The sequence below is a fragment of the Cyrtonyx montezumae genome, unplaced genomic scaffold (assembly GCF_038088225.1).
Source record: "Cyrtonyx montezumae isolate F1298 unplaced genomic scaffold, pur_monq_1.0 scaffold_24, whole genome shotgun sequence".
In the NCBI taxonomy this organism is placed as follows: Eukaryota; Metazoa; Chordata; class Aves; order Galliformes; family Odontophoridae; genus Cyrtonyx; species Cyrtonyx montezumae.
This window is the reverse complement of record NW_027071981.1, coordinates 1,713,371-1,729,375: the sequence shown is the minus strand read 5'-3', so window position 1 is coordinate 1,729,375 and position 16,005 is coordinate 1,713,371. Positions and strand designations below refer to the sequence as shown.

At 43.8% G+C, this 16,005-nt stretch overlaps 1 protein-coding gene across 1 annotated transcript in view; it reads right to left on the bottom strand.

Annotated features, from left to right (window-relative positions):
* Positions 1-3,850: 3,850 nt before the first annotated feature.
* The window catches only part of REL (REL proto-oncogene, NF-kB subunit), a 30,129-nt gene continuing 17,974 nt past the window's right edge, over positions 3,851-16,005 (bottom strand). Inside the window, exons 5-10 of the mRNA XM_065739426.1 lie at positions 10,258-10,398; positions 6,465-6,569; positions 5,955-6,167; positions 5,515-5,583; positions 5,330-5,404; positions 3,851-4,685 (exon numbers count right to left, since the gene is read on the bottom strand). Coding sequence (XP_065595498.1) covers positions 3,883-4,685; positions 5,330-5,404; positions 5,515-5,583; positions 5,955-6,167; positions 6,465-6,569; positions 10,258-10,398 — 1,406 coding nt within the window. The 3' untranslated portion in view covers positions 3,851-3,882. The remainder of the gene's footprint in view (positions 4,686-5,329; positions 5,405-5,514; positions 5,584-5,954; positions 6,168-6,464; positions 6,570-10,257; positions 10,399-16,005) is intronic.

Sequence of the window (16,005 nt, the reverse complement as noted above, 5' to 3'; positions counted from 1 at the left end):
CTTACAGCTTGGTTACGAAGTGTTGCTGGACGTCTGGGTCATGTTGATCTGCCAAAGGACACTGTTCTTTGAATCAGCTTCACACAGGTAGTGCTCATTGGATATCTAGCTTGTTAAAAACTGTCTTCAGTGCATACGAGGATTTTGCTAAGTTAGTGTACTGATAATAAATCTTTTAAAAATCTGTGAAGAAAAACAAATGGTGTGCTAAGTAGGTACAGCAAATATACCTAATGCTGTTTGAAATGTTTAATTAAAAATTAAATGCTGAAGCCAGGTTTATTTTTTTTTAATTGTTTTTATATCTAATGCTGCAGCTTTCTTGTCTGGATGCAGGTAGTGCCGAATCTCCTGAAATGCATCTCTTAACACTTTCTGAGCACTGTTTGTGCAGGACTGTTTTCCAAGCCCATAGGACAGTGCCTGGAAGGAGTGGTGTTCTGCTCTGTGCCAGCTGCTTTTTGATCAGTCTTGGTTTCAGATGGGCAGATTTGCTTCCCAGTGTACTTTTCAAAGGGAAAAGGAGTTTTCAGATGGGAACTTTGCGCTTGCTTAAAATCCAGTTCCTCTCGTTTAAAGATACTGTGATGTTTTGTAGAAACCCCCCTTGGCTCAGCAGCTCTTGGGCTGAATTACAGGCCTCGTCGTGCACAGAACTGCCCAGAGTCACTGCAAGGCTGCAGACTGCTGCCAGTAGTGCATGGTGGAGTCCTAGGGAAAAACAGGGATACCAGGAAGCCGAAAGTGCAAACAAATACAAAATGTTCTCACAAATGTTGGTGTTAAGAGACCAAGACGGAAATAAAAAGCTCTGGTTTGTGGGATAGTTACAGCATCCTGGATTTGTCAAGAACCTAGCCTTAGGGGGACGCCTGGGTTAGTTGAGCACTGCCTGGGGACGTGCCTGGCACGGGGACCTCTCTTTGCTTTGGTGGGGGCTGTATATTTGCCACGAGGAGCAGAGCTGGCTCCGCAGGATCCAAGCATGCTGTGCCAGGAGCCTTTGGATTGTGCCTGGTTACAGGCTGGCTTCTGAGCAGGAGCAGCAGAGCTGGAACTGCTGAGTGCCAGGGACTGGGGGAAAGGGAGCCTTCCTCCTCCTGTCTTATCCGTCCTGCTGCAGCATCGGTCTCGCTGCGTGGATCCAACGTGAGCAAAGTCCTACCACTGCATCTTCAGGGAAAGCCACTTTTCTGCTACATTCACTGAGAATGCTTCTACAGAAGAAAGCTGTACTGTCCTCAGGAAATTAAGGCTTGGGATTTAAAGGCTCTTAACGTTAATGAACATTTCAGAAATAACGGGTAATTGTTTTCAAAGGGTAATTGTCAGTGGTGGCAGGGCCTGGTGGTGGAGCAGTGAGGTGGTTAACTCCAGTTTAATGCTCTGGAGGCATTAATGCACGTGTAAAAAGTCATCTTGAAAAACCAGCCTACGTTTTATGTCACAGGATGTCAAAACTGTCATTTGTTTTCCTGTCCACAGCGACACAAGGAAACACAGAAGTTGTTCAGAAGCTCCCATTTTTTAAATGCAAAAACCGTAGGAGCCACGATTCAGACAGGCAGATTCTCTCACTGGTAGTCATAGGGCTGTTATGAGAACTGATTGTGGGAGTAGGTGTTGCATATATTCATCTGTGCCCAGAAAGAAACCGTTGTGAATGATGGAAAGCTTCGGAAACTAGTCAGAAAATGAGGAAAATGAAGAGTTACAAGTTCCATTCCCAGGAAACAAGTGGAAGCAAGGCTGGAGTGTGGGCACTGGAGGAGCTGGCCCAGAGAGGACGTGGTGCTAACAGGGAATCCTGCTCCTGTCATAGTTCATCTTGTTTTGAAATGTACAAGACGTACTTGCAAATACTCCCAGCAGGACATTCTGTGAGAGCAGGATTTAGTTTTGTTCTTGTACAGCTGTGAGCAGAGCACAACAGAACCAGAGTAGATGACCCAAAGCCCAGCAGCACCACCTGGCTTTTCTGTCTTACGGTGGTGCGAGGGTGAGAAGGCTGAAGAGGCTCAGGACTCAGCATAACCAGTTTTTTAATTACCAAACCAACTTGTTTACAAAGGAAAACAGAATTTTGAAAATATTTAATTATACTGTAAAAACAAACTGTGCTATGAAGAGCTTTCTATAAAGAAAATGTTTACGTTTAATAAACTTGAGAACTTAAAAAAAAAGTAAGGAACTGAATAAACAACATATTGCAAGCTTTCTTTGTATCTCTTTGATGCTCCCAGAAAGGAGAAAAACTGCAGTAAGTGTGGAGTTGGGTACCCAGGCTCATGGGAAGCAGTTTTCCAGACTTCATTTGGACACCTGGGAGTAGCCCATGCTGTCAGACCCACCTGATGGACAGGATGCGTTGACCACAGAGGTCTTTGGAGTTCCTTTCTACCTGGTGTACAGCTGTACATCTCAAGTAGCTTTTTTTGGTTGTGGTTTCTGTTCCCTATGTATCCAAGCGTGCTATTCATTGCTTCTTTCCACGGTGCACTTTCAGACAGCCAAACAGGGAACGTTAGGTTCTTAAGCCTTCTCTGCCACAGTAACTGGCTGTATAAATAAATACACTGCTCTATTTCTTGCTGTCTTGCTTCATGCATTAGTAATAACATAGCAAGGCCCTAACAGACCTGAGTGCCCCAGCGAGCCAGGTACCTGTGTGAGGTAGCACTGGACACCTCTTGGCTCAGGCCTCGGAGTGGGGACTGGGAAGCCAGCAGCAGAGAGGAAGCTGTGCTTCTCAACAGGGCTGTGCCCCTGCGAGGGGCGCCGAGGAGCTGGACCCGAGCCTGGCAGCAGTCACTTGCATAGCAGGAAACTGCTGGGCCACCTGAGAAGGAGCAGGCAGGTGCTTCAGCTCAGTACGTTTCTGCAGTTAAAATAAAGCGTGCACCATGGCCACACACACACTAACAAAAAAAACCCAAAAAACAGAAATAACAGCATGCTCCATTCCTAAAGCAACAGGGTTTTATCGTTTAAAATAGTGCACTTTGGATGAAGTGCAGAGAAGTCCTTGCTTTCTGCTTGTCCTTTTGTGCAGTGATGCATTTACAACAGAGCTGGACTATTTAAAAACTCAAACCTTCCGGTCTTCAAAACATATCTAACAATGACATAGTCATTAATTTCTTTAGAGTAAATTTGCCTTGAAAGCAAATGGAATGCAATGAAATATATATATACCAATGTGTGATCTTGTTTTAGAAGAAAAATATTCCATGTGAAAGAGGGAAGAAACCTGAATCTTTCAAGCAACTTGAATAAAATGTTCTTGCTTGGTGAGTCTGAGCTAGAGCAGTGCCCACCTGCAATTCTGTCCTAGTTTGTCCTTCTGAAATGTTAATTTCCATAGCAAAATACGTTATTTCTAGACAGGATTAGCCCTGTGAGTTACTGGAAATTTGACCCTTCTGAAGATAACCAGCTTTTGTCCCCAATGCTTTAAGTATTAGTAATTCCCTCTTCTATCACCATAAAAGTGTTTAAGAGCAGCTTTGTGGCTACACAGCACCCCAAATGCTACTTCATGGGCATCAATCAGGTCAAAGAGTGCTATATATATATATATATATATATATAAACTTCAAGTTATACCGGGCATCAATCAGGTCAAAGAGTGCTATATATATATATATATATATATATAAACTTCAAGTTATACCGGGCATCAATCAGGTCAAAGAGTGCTATATATATATATATATATATATATATATATATATATATATATATATATATATATATAAACTTCAAGTTATACTGGGAGATTTGCATAGTAGCATTCTGAAAGAGAAAGCAGGGAATCCAGCAGAAGAAGGGCGAGTTACTCCTTGGAAAAGCTGTCTGTGCCCACCTCAGCCTAGTGCTGGCTCAATGGTTATAGCTTTGTAATGTGCTTGTGTCTAACTGGAAAGACTGATAGAGCTCGTCCGCATGGACGGCCTCGGTGTCATAGAACTGGGTATCTGTAAGGGCGAGGCTGTTCTGGTGGTTCTGGAGAGGGTTGGTTGATAGTCTTGAATCACTTAAAACTTCTTGGTCTAGAAAGCTGCTGTAAGCTGCTATATCAGCTACATTTGATTGTGAACTGAAGGGATTGCTGCCAGGGGCTGCCACAGGTGGACACGCTGCGGGCACCTGGTGGAGCTGCTGCCTGTGGTTGCTTACATTTAACATCTGAGTATACTTCTCAAAGTTGAGGCTGGTGCAGTTCATGTCGTGGGTCTCCATGTTCACAGTGCTCGCAGCAGCAGTGCTGGCCTGGTGAGCAGCGTGCACCACGCTGTTACTGGCAGCACTCTGCATGTCAGCTGCTGACACCATCGCTGCTCCCACCCCGTCTGTGCTGCCAAAACTCCTGTAAAAGCTGGAATCCTTCTCGTCTGGCCAGTTCAGTGGGTTATCGTGGAAAGCTGGGAGAGAGCTGCTGCCCTGAGCACTGGGCTGAGGCACCTCTGCAGCAAAGCTGTTGTGTGGGTACATGCCAAGCAGGCTGCTGGCTGAAGGGGAAGGGCTGTACAGCTGCTGCCAGCAGGAAGGGAGCGTGTCCTGCTTCCCAGGGCCAAGCTGTGCAGGCTGGGGGGGCATCTGGCTGCACGCAGGGTACATCTGACTGGAGCTGGCCAGCGTTCCTAGCCCAGACAGCATCAGCGTAGGTGAAAACATACTTGGTTCTGTGAAGAAGAAAGATATTGCATTCTTACACCAGTTTTTAGGTTTTGTAGTTGTTTTTTTCTTTAAGTTACAAATGGTAAAAAGACAGCACTAGCTTACTAAGATTACCCACGGATCAGCACTGTACAGGTACACTGTAATTCTGGACAGCAGCAAGACAGCTATCTGCTTCACTCCCCTTCTATGGGACAGCGTACATTTAAATAAAGAATGGCTGGCTTACTCTGTATATCCAAAAGCACTATCATCTTACAGGAAGAAAACCTTGAGAAAATATTACAAGTCCCAAGCAAAGAGATGGGGAGGCCAAGAACTGACCCTTATGTTTGAAGGAAAGCATCTGAACCCAGAGAAAAATCAGTACTTAACTAAAGCTGCATTTAAGTAGAAAGTAAAGCAAGTAAGCCTTAAAGAGGCTTTTAATATGATTTTTAATTCCATTTAAATTTAAGCTTTACGTTGAAGGGACTATAGTGCTCTCTCTTGGGGAAAGAGAAAGTTCCAGCTGAGGAGTGAGAGGTGATCCTGCTGCTGCCTTGGGAACTTCAGTGCCCCCTCTTTAAAGCTCCAGCCTCTCCCCTTTCAGTCAGACACCGTTTGCTTCCAACTGCTGCTGTACTGGGACACACAAACAGAAATTTACCTTTCTTAATCAGCTTTCCTTCAGGGTTGACAGCAGGGACAGGAGCTGCTTTTGGCCTCTCTGTTACGGCTGATCCTGCGACAGGAGAAAGCATGAATCTACTCTGAATGTTTGCTTTTAAATAAAATGACTCTTCGTAACTGCTAAGTTTACCCAGACAAAAAGAGGATGAGTATTCTCCTTACCACAGTCCTGTATGAGCTTTTGCCAAGCCAGTGTTGATCTTTGCCTTTTTGCTTTGTTACCGTATGGATCTACAAAGAAAGGAGTGGGAGGAAGAAGTGTTAATCAAAATTCTCTTGGAAATAGTCTCTAAAAAGTAGTTTCAAAGCCTTGACTCGTGGTTCCCTACTGCAGTAAAATGCACGTAAGGAAAAATGTTTGAGATAATGGCTACACTCTAAAAAAAGAGAAGTGGTGTTATTAACCTGGTAATAAATCCTGATATTTTCACTGAATGAGAAAGCAAATTGGCTGTAGTTCTAGAAAAAAAACAAACCACCAAAATCTGCCCTGTAAAAAGAAAAACCTGTACTATTATTAAGTCAGCAGGTTACTGCTCATTATCAGCAAGAATTCTGCATTGAAAACAACCTTTAAGAAACCCAGCTGGTGGGAACCATACCCTTTTCATCTGGTAGGTATCTGAAGTCCATGGGCTCGCTGACTTCCTGGTCTGAAGGCCTTCGTAACTGCATCTTCACCGTGACGGGCTCCGTGATGTCTCTGAGGAATGGTGGTGTTCTGAACACAATTGCGACCTGGCGATGGACATCGGCTTGGGAGAAGGAGCCTTTTGCTTCCCAGCTGTCCAAGACAAATCTGACTTCTATGTCATCTAGTTCATGAGGAACAGAAGATGCTTGTTAAGCTGAAGGAAACTGAGAACTCGCAGCAGAAAGGGTGGGAAGGGGAACAACAAAAGGAGTCAGACACGGAGCTAAAAGGAAAATTAAGCAGCTTGACTTTAAGGCACAGAGCAGTGTTCTGAGTTGTTCAGAGCTCTTGAACCTGAAATTGATTCTGCTCAGTTAAAAGCAGACCACTTACATGGTAGTCTAAGTGAAGGGTTTCAGTCCCCCAGTGGTAGCATTAGCCATTTGGAGTAAGGGGAAGAAGTCCTAGCCAAGGTTACCTTTTTGAACTTTGTCACACAGAAGAAAAATTTCATCTCCTCCCTTTACACTCCCACAGTTCTTATTCACGCGGCAAATTCTCAGTTCTGCTGTGTTGGGAGCTCCTGGAAACAAACAGGCAAGTCTGAGGAGAAATAATCACTATAACTTTGTCACTACTGAAAGGGAGGTGTTGGGAATTCGGGTGTACATAAGGGGAACACAGCAGCTGGAGGAGTGCGGCACACTCCAAAATCCACACCAAAAACATCCATCCCTGGATGTCCCACACAAATCTGGTGCCAGCAAAACAGCATGACTGCTACTGCTCTTGGCCACTTATCTCAAGAGATTCCAGGGCAGCTGTGCCACTCACTCTCTGCAAAGAACCACCTTCCTTCCCCTTATGGGTGGGACGTGACACTCCCTAACTGTTCTACAACAGCCTCAAAGTATTTCCCCACGTGACAAAACTGTTCAGCTCTGCTGCCCTTCTCCAAGCTGGAGAATTCAGAGCAGCTTTCTATGTTACTGCAGTCGCACTTCTCTGCAAAATGCTGGGCTAGCAAGTCAAGAAAATTCCCCTCAAGTATCTGGTTGTAGATCTATTCACAGGTTTATAAGGCTATCAAACCTCTCCTCTCTCACCCCACCTGGAACAGGTCTAGGGAGCCTAACATTCAGGCCTTCACTTACAGGGCAGCAGACTTCACTCAAAAATGCTGAAAGTTCAACTCCAGACTGTGGCTGCCTGTGGGCAGCATTCGCAGTGCAGTTCTGGCTGGAGAGCTGCCCTCCATGCAGCCTCTGGTAGCACTGTACATCTCAATAAGTAGAACACAACCAAAGCTTGTACAGTGTCTGAAGTTCAACAACAGCAGCTTTTCTGCAGGGTAAATGTGGACAGAAAACTGAAGCAAGAAAGAACAGGTCCCTTGCCATTTCGTGGGTGGTGTCACTATTTATTTAAAAGGGCACATCTAGTGATTCATAAGTGTTAAAAAAAAGCCAGAGTGGAAGAACTCTCTAGAGCTTCAAGTTCATGATGCATTGATGCTTTCAAGCACATGAGCACATACCCATTTTGAGACCCCCTATTCATGCAAAGTAACCAATGTCCATTTCTCTGCTATCACATGTGACCATACTCCTTATTTGCTGCATCCTTCCCTGCCCCCTAATCCCAACATAATAAAACTGCACTGTCCTGTGATGTTCTCTGGTTTCATTACATCAAGGCCTCCAGCTCCAGATGTCCCTAAATGCCCTCCCCATCTGACACTGCAAGGTAGGCCCTGTCCAGCTCCCTGCTCCACACAGAACTCAAAGTGTCACACTCTAAAAATGCAAAACCTACTTTGGATGGTCTGTTTAAATCAATCCTTGCCTGAGCATACACGGCCCTGTGGAGGTAACCTGCAGCACCACACAGGCTATGCTCAGAACAGAGCTCCTGGTGACCTTGGCCCAGACCCCAGGGACACACCTGGACTATTATCATCAACAGAAGCATAAGTTCATAAGTTCATAAGTTCATAAGGTTGGAAAGGACCTATAAGATCATCTAGTCCAACCATCCTCCTATCACTATCTCTACCCAACTACTAAATTAAGTCCTTAAGCACCTCATCTAAACGCTTCTTGAACAGCGCTAGGGATGGTGCCTCAACCACCTCCCTAGGCAGGCCATTCCAGTGCCTGACCACTCTTTCAGAAACATGTACTACAGCCTCACTGACCACATGCCACTTCATTCGCTGCATGGATCAGAAACTTTGAAGGATGGGGGGAAAAGAAAACCATACCAGAAGCAGTACAGGATCATACGATTGGCAGTGCAGTTATTCATTTTTCAAAGGAAGAGTAAATTAAGAATTGCAAGAAGCTTAATTTTACCTTGGTTTCACTTCCGTATGTTTGAATGACACTTTTTTTAACAGGTTTTAGAGAAGGGTTTTTTTTCTGTTTACTATTGTAACAGAGTCTAGAAGGAAGGGAAAAGGAAAGAAACCCCTACACCAGTGGACATCCCACTGCTGTCAGCCTGAGTGCTGGGCAGGAGCACCAAGGTAGGTGAGAGTCCCAGAGGAAAGCAGGCAGTAAGTTACTTTCTATGACTCTTCCCAAGTTTTTGAGGGTGGTAAGATAAACAACTTGGGAAATTTTTGTTCAAAACCAGTTAACATTATAAAACTGAAACCTGAAACTGCCTGTCATATTGAATTTTGTAAACTTTCAGTCTCTGCTAACATCACTACTTCCACGTTGCATTCAGATTATTCTTATTTATGTCTGCTACCAAAACAAATGGAGACTGGGGTTAGAAAACAAAGAAAGGACTGAATTTAAAATCTGAATGTGATTTTCATAGAAGCTCTGAATACGTTTTTGATTCTGATTTAAAAAGAGCTGCAAAAGCTTGAAAAAAAAATAACACAGGACTCCCAACCCATTGTACTGTACATTTTTATCACCTATTTAAAGAGGTAGCCTGACTTTACTCACTATTCTATGACAGAACTGACTTACAATTTTATGTGTTTATTATTTTTTTAAAGAAATTCTGCTCATTTCAGACAAAAGAAGGATGACTTCTGTGATTTTGTGGTTGCAGTTATGCACTGTTCCATTTACACTGCTGCTATGTTACGTGGAGGATTTTAGATACCTACAGTGAATCAGAATCTGCCCACGTATACCCACATTAAAGCCCAAGCTTCCCCTCCATGCAGCTATCTGTCACCCCAGCAGCTTAGCAAAGAATGACATCAGTCAGCACTGACGAGCAATCATGATTGAGCATTTTTCTAAATGGCACCTGAGATGCAGCTGCAAATCTTGTGTATCATCTCTTTCTCAACCCAAATCATTACTACAAGTATTCTCAACCAATATCAACTTCTAGGTAATTCTAGAAACACCAAAAATGGCTGAGTTCATATTAAATATTTTCGTAATGGTTATGTGCACACGACTGAAGTTCTGTGTATCAACAGGATAAAATGCAGTTCTCAGCTTAAGCTTCAGCTTCTGCTAAGGTAACATATCTTGACCTTGAATACCTGGAACAGGAATACTTTCACTGCCTAAGTAAAAATCGATGCAAAAAAGGATCTTCACTGATCATGAACTCCTCTGCTATTCTTCTCCAGAAGAAATCCAGCAAACACCAAAAGCTAAAATCCTCAACCAAAGCCATACAGAAGTCAAGTTTTACAACGCGTGGAAAGTGGTACTAAGAGGTGTCTTGTAATTCTGCACCCTTCCAGGGTGCAGCCAAACACTCATACTTCATCTACACTGATAACAGCAACTGAACTGATACAAAAGGGCTACATAAAAGCATTAAGACAGAGGCCCACTCAAGTATCTCTTGAGAACTGCCATTTGGAGAGCCCTCTCAAGTCCAAGACAAGACTTCTCACCAGCAGAAGCAGTCTAGGTGATGTCTTAGTCTTATGGCAGCCATCTGTCTCATTACCATTGTAACTGCTTGGCACACCAGGAGCAGGCTTGTCCTTGCAGTCATTACTGTGCATGCAAACAAAGGCAAAGTCTGCACCAGTGAGTTGGGCCTGTGGCAGGCACAGACTGTTCTACTCCAGCATGCCAACACTTCACCCTGGGATCATCTTAGGGGCACATCATGCGTGCCAGGTGTGTTAAGCATGTACCAAACAGTCCCAAACCAGCAGTGTGCCCAGAGTGCTAGCAAAGAGCTCAAAACCTCAGAATCTGTGCTAGTGTTTCTCATCTCTAAGTGAGGGGAAGGGAAACACGAGGGGGGACACATTCAACTGAGTTGTTACTTACTGTTGTCATAGATGGGGTTGGAAATCAAAGGAGGAAGAGCTAATGTGTAGTTGCCATGTTCATCAGGGAGGAAAGCTTGGAAACAGAGGCGGACGACATTGAGATCGTATTCATCAATGTTGTGCAGCTGCTCCTCAGGCACTAAACAGCAAAAGGGAAGACAAGGCTGAGAATTAGTCTTCAAAAGCAACAGTAATTCATTAACAATCTAGGGATCTCCACTGGTAAAAGAAATGGTGCTGCCAAAGCTGAGGACGCGTGTCCATAGCATTCTCAAATACTATGCATGAATAAACACGAGTAAATTCCTGGTACACCAAAAAAATTAAAAGATAAAAAAGATTAATGCTTTCCCTTGGCCAAACAAGGCTAAATTTGAAGGAAAAAAAAAAACCCACCTACCCTTTCTACCCTTTTAAGAAGTCAGTCTTCTCCCTACTGTCATGCTTCTCCAAAGGCTTCTTTGACCAGATTATTCTATGGCTGAGTTCAGATGAGCCAAACTGAGCCTCAGCTCAGCTGCAGAAGAGGAAGATGACCACACACCACAAAGCAGGCAGTCCCATCAACCCGAGCTACCTTCACCTCCATCCTCTTTTCCTAGTTGTAAACTCATTCCTTGGGTCCTCCTTGCTTAACAGTTTCCTCACCCTGCCTTCCAGACCAATTTCATGTATTTATAGTTTTAAAGTCATTCTCTGGACTCGTCTCTTATTTGTGCACAGTGACATTTAATAAATGAATGCCCTAGGAAAGAGAAATCCTTCAGTACAAAGAAGTCCCAGGGTCTGGCTAAACATTTTTTTTTTTAGCAAGTGAGAGATTTCTGCTACACGATAACCATTATTTTCCCCAAGAAACTCTGATGGAAAATAATCAGTAGGCATTTCTGGGGACAAGAATGAAGCTGTAACAGTACACAACATCTACACTGTCCCAGCAAAACCAGTGCTGGTTTTGAACCTGGGTACAGTGATTAGTGGTGTCTTTATGATACACTTCTCCAACCCAACAAGCAAACCCTTGCTGGAAAGGATCCGTTTCCACACAGTGTTAAAAACATGAATAAATATCCCCAGTTCAGCTTACTGGTTTTGTTCACGGGTTCACTTATTTTAATCTCCAAACACAGGCCTCCTGCAAGAATAAAAAATGAAATGTGCTTGCGATAAGAACCTGTGGATCACACTGTAGTGATCAGACTGCAATGTTCTGACCTTTAGCATTTATCACTGGGTTGGTCTCCACCTCCTAACCCTGCCACAAGTGGGATTCCACAGTGCCCACTCAAGTGATTTCTTCCTTTCACCATTCAATAGCATGAAACAACCAATGCTCTGAGCTCAGAATACTTTCCACTGGCATTTTTAGTCTCTTTCTTGTGTTCTGAATACCTCCATTTCTCCAAGTCTCGACTGGAAAAAGAAATCAAATCGCCTTTCTGTTTTACAAGCCCACACTCAGCAGTCTTAATGCAAATACACCAGTCAGTTCAAAACAAAGCAGCAGCAGTGTATGCAGCCCCAGAAATGGCACGTCTTCATGTCTGGATGAGTTACTAGGGAGTTAGGATGAGGAATCTGAACCTGAACACTGCTGAAACAGACAGCTGTTTAGTGTAACTCAGGCTGTACCCCAACTGCCTCTTGATACAATCTGGAAATGTGTTCTCTAGATTACACTTTACTTTGCACAAGGGATTATCAGAAGTTTAATATTACTTTGTTCCCAGCAGCTCAGATGACTGATGCATGCTTCAGCACTGTACCAGTGAGCAATTAGCTCACAGGGACACATTGGCTTTATATTTTATTAGCCATTGTTGAGACACAGAGCCCAAGCTGTAGTTAAATTTCAAACCTCTCTCTCAAAAAAAAATTAAGATCCCAAAAAGCGTGTTTGACTGCTCGACACAAGAAAGGTACAACGGCCAAGACACAGAACCATTAAGATTGGAAGACATAGAACCATTAAGATTGGAAAAGACCCCTAAGATCATCAAGTCTAACCATCAACCCATCACCACAACACTACACCACGTCCCCACATGTCATCTGTCAGTTTCTTAATGCCACTAGAGATGGTGACTCCACCACCCCCCTGGGCAGCCTGTTCCAATGCTTCATCACTCGCTTCTGAGAAGAAACGTTTCCTAATGTACAACCTGAGCCTCCCCTGGTGCAAATTGAGCCATTCCCTCTCATCACAAGTTACCAGGGAGAAAAGGCTGACCCCCCACCTCACCACAATCTCCTTCCAGGTTGTAGAGAGCAATGAGGTCTCCCCTAAACCTCCTCCACATCAGGCATCCCCAGTTCCCTCAGCCACTCCCCACCACACTCGTGCTCCAGATCCCTCACCAGCCTTGCTGCCCTTTCTCCAGACATGCTCCAGTGCCTCAATATCTTTCTTGTCTTGAGGTGCAGCCTCACCAGTGCTGGTACAGAGCGATGATCAGCTCCCTAGTCCTGCTGATGGCACTACTGCTGACACATGCCACGTGCACTGGATTGCCACAAACAAAGTGCAAGATCTGATACTTGATCTTCTTGAAGCTCATACAACTGGCCTCAGCCCATTGATCCAGCCTGCCCAGATCCCTCTATAGGGCCTTCCTAGTTAAGAGGACAAACAGGCATGCAACCCGAAAACTTACTGGGGGTGCAATCAATTCTCTCATCCAGATCGTCAATAAAGATATTAAACAGAACTGTAAACAGATCTGCTGTAAATACTTCCTTGTATTGCAGCAAAAACCATAGCTCTCAATTTGCATGTTCTTATACGTGACTTCATACATCATAAAAACCTGCAATTTGAGAAAGGAAGTGCTCAGTCAAGACTGATTCCTCTTGGGCTATTTTTGCTCAGATGAGAAGAACATAACAGAGGAAAAATAAATAGAGGAGAACAAGACAGCTGTGACTCCATCTTATGATGACATGCTTAAGAACACAGAAATCCCATGCTTGTATGAAGATGGACATAGCTTTCATCAATTTCAAAACATATTTTGTTCACGCCTAGAAGATAATCATCCAAACAAAATAAAATGTTGTTATTTTTAATGAACGTCTAATTCTGTTCCCTGTGAACTCAATCTGAGAGTAACCACTGACTTGACCGCATGCTGGGTTACATCTTGAGATTATTAAAAGCAAACAAGAACGAGGCAGACAAACACACTGACTAATGCCTGGAGTATGGCTGTACAGAGGATGGTCGTGCCATCATAACCATTCAGTGTTATTTCATTAACTTCCACACCAAAGGAGAATGGACAGCATTAAACCAGACAAACCTAAATTCATTAAAATTAAGAAATGCTGCTAAAGGTATGTGGAGCAGAAAGGACTGGAGACCTGCCACCACCCCATGCAAGCTTCACTGAAATCAGTAGCATTACACACATCACGTAGAGCAACTGCGCGGTGTAGCCCATTTTGAACAGGTACAGCAGAAAAGGTTCAAACACAGCACATGGATTAAAAGAAGTACTATGCTTTTGTGAGGAGCTCAGCATCTTCTTCTGACTTCTAGCTGTGTAGTACCACACCTGATTACCATTGTACGGATCCACAAAAAAGCTGCAGCCCAACCTACAACCTAGGCTTGTTCCAGTGATGGCCCTACCTAACAACAAAAAATTCTATATATCTATAGCCTTAATCTGACAAAAAAAAAAGATTTTCTGTAATCCATGCTAAAAGAAGTTAATGAAACAATGCTTGTAAATTCAGCTATTTTACAACAGGAAGGAAAACTTTCAAAATTATAGCTTCACAACTCAAACACATTGAAACGAAAATAAGATCAAGAAGACCTGAAAAGAAATGAAGCTGTCTGAGATAACTATGGGGCTAAAAATCCATAAAACCACAGCTGGCACAATGACAAAGAAAAACTAATGCCACTCACCAAGATTCTAGCAAAAAGATTTATAACAGTACCTAGAGGTGCAGGCAAACCTGGGCAGAACTGGCTGTCCAACCAGAAATGGGCTACAGTAACTAGCAGATCTTTTCTTTATAAATCTCTGTAGGGCTCCTCTGGTAGAGGGAACAATTCCTGAGCCTAAAAAATAATTACCTTGAAAATGACTCTTCCCTCTCTCTCTTACCTAATATCACACAAGGAAACTGATACAGCCCCATTGCAGGCACAAAGCCACCCCAGCACAAATCATGAACCCCTTCCAAGCCAGCTGGATAAGCCAAGCAGCTCCACACAACACCAGAGCTAGTGCTATCCTGGACTCAAAGGTCTTTGTTGCTGAAATCAAGACGTCTCATTGGGTTTCTGTCGAATAAGAGAAAAACTTGTTTGCTTCTGTAGCGCAATACTGAAGATTTCAGGGTCCAAATCACCAATATGCAATTCCAAATTCTGGCACAAAATTAAAGATGCCAACAGCATCAGGTCTCCTGTTAATGGATCTCCAGTGCTTCTGATTATTCTAAGAGTCTTCAGCATACAGAAAGACCAGTAAAATACCATCTACCTGGTGAAATTACTAGAGAATTAAAGGTTCTGATGTTCGCTCATGAGGTGATGCTACAGGGTGAGTGAAAGTTTATTCTGAACACTGAAACTACACTGTGTTTGGTTTTGACCTAAAATGCAATAACAGCTTGGAGATCCCTCACATACAGCCCCCATCCAGCTTCTACACTAATGATGCCAGAAGCTTCTGCAGTGGGTGGCGATGGAAGCACTGCAGCATCTAAATGTAACTTACATGGAAACTTCCAGGGCAAATGACATAGTGTGACATATTCAGAGAGGGCTGTGCTGAGAACACCAGTTCATCCTGCAAGGGACATCTTGTGACCTTCACTTCTCAAAGGGGAGCTGTGGGGGAGTATGAGCAACACTAGATCTCAGCCAAGGTGAATGACCTCCTGCAAATTAGAGTGCTTTACCACAGAGACTGCTCAGGAACTAACATCATTAATAATCACAACGAGCTGTATTCTGCCTTTTTTCTTACACAGGCAATACTTTTTAATTTAGAAATATGCAGGGAGCTCATTTCATTCCAGTGATGACACAGAGGTGGCCTCCTCATGTGTTCTGCTCCTCAAAGGATCTGGGGGCACAGGGACACTCAGTGGGCACGTATGACCCAGCCAGAGTCAGAAGTTTTGCTGCAGTAGGGTGGCTCTGCCCGACCTCCATTTGTAGCACTAACCTTATGCTGGGACTAGCTCTTATGAGGTGAATCAGATCAAAGAACTGGCGTGTCTCAGGACTGACAGAAGAAAAGAGGAAAACATTTGCATTCAGACAATCAGTACCCATAAATGCTAGACCTGGCACGAGGTGGAAACAGATACAGCAAGAGGAAGGACTGCTTCTTTTACTGCTAGAGCAGATTTTTGCCATGCTCAAACAGCCAGAGGAACTGGGTGTGAGTGGCACTGAGAGGCACACTTCAGATTGTACTTACCCTCCCCAGCCTGTGCTCACCTAGCAGCTGCAGCTCCAGCTGTGGCTCACCTAGCTGCATGGCAGCCACCTTCAGAAGGGCCACAGCAGGCACAGAACAGCACACATGCATCAAATACCAAGGCAATTCCATATTTCCCAAAGCTGAATTATATACAACTAATGAGAACCCTGCCAGCTCGTTTTATGATATATCTGCTGTTTCCAAATGAACCACTGCCATACTGGTACAAAAGAAAGAGTAGACAATCCTGATGTACTATTTAACACTTGCTGGCAAAAGCTCTTTTTATTTATTAT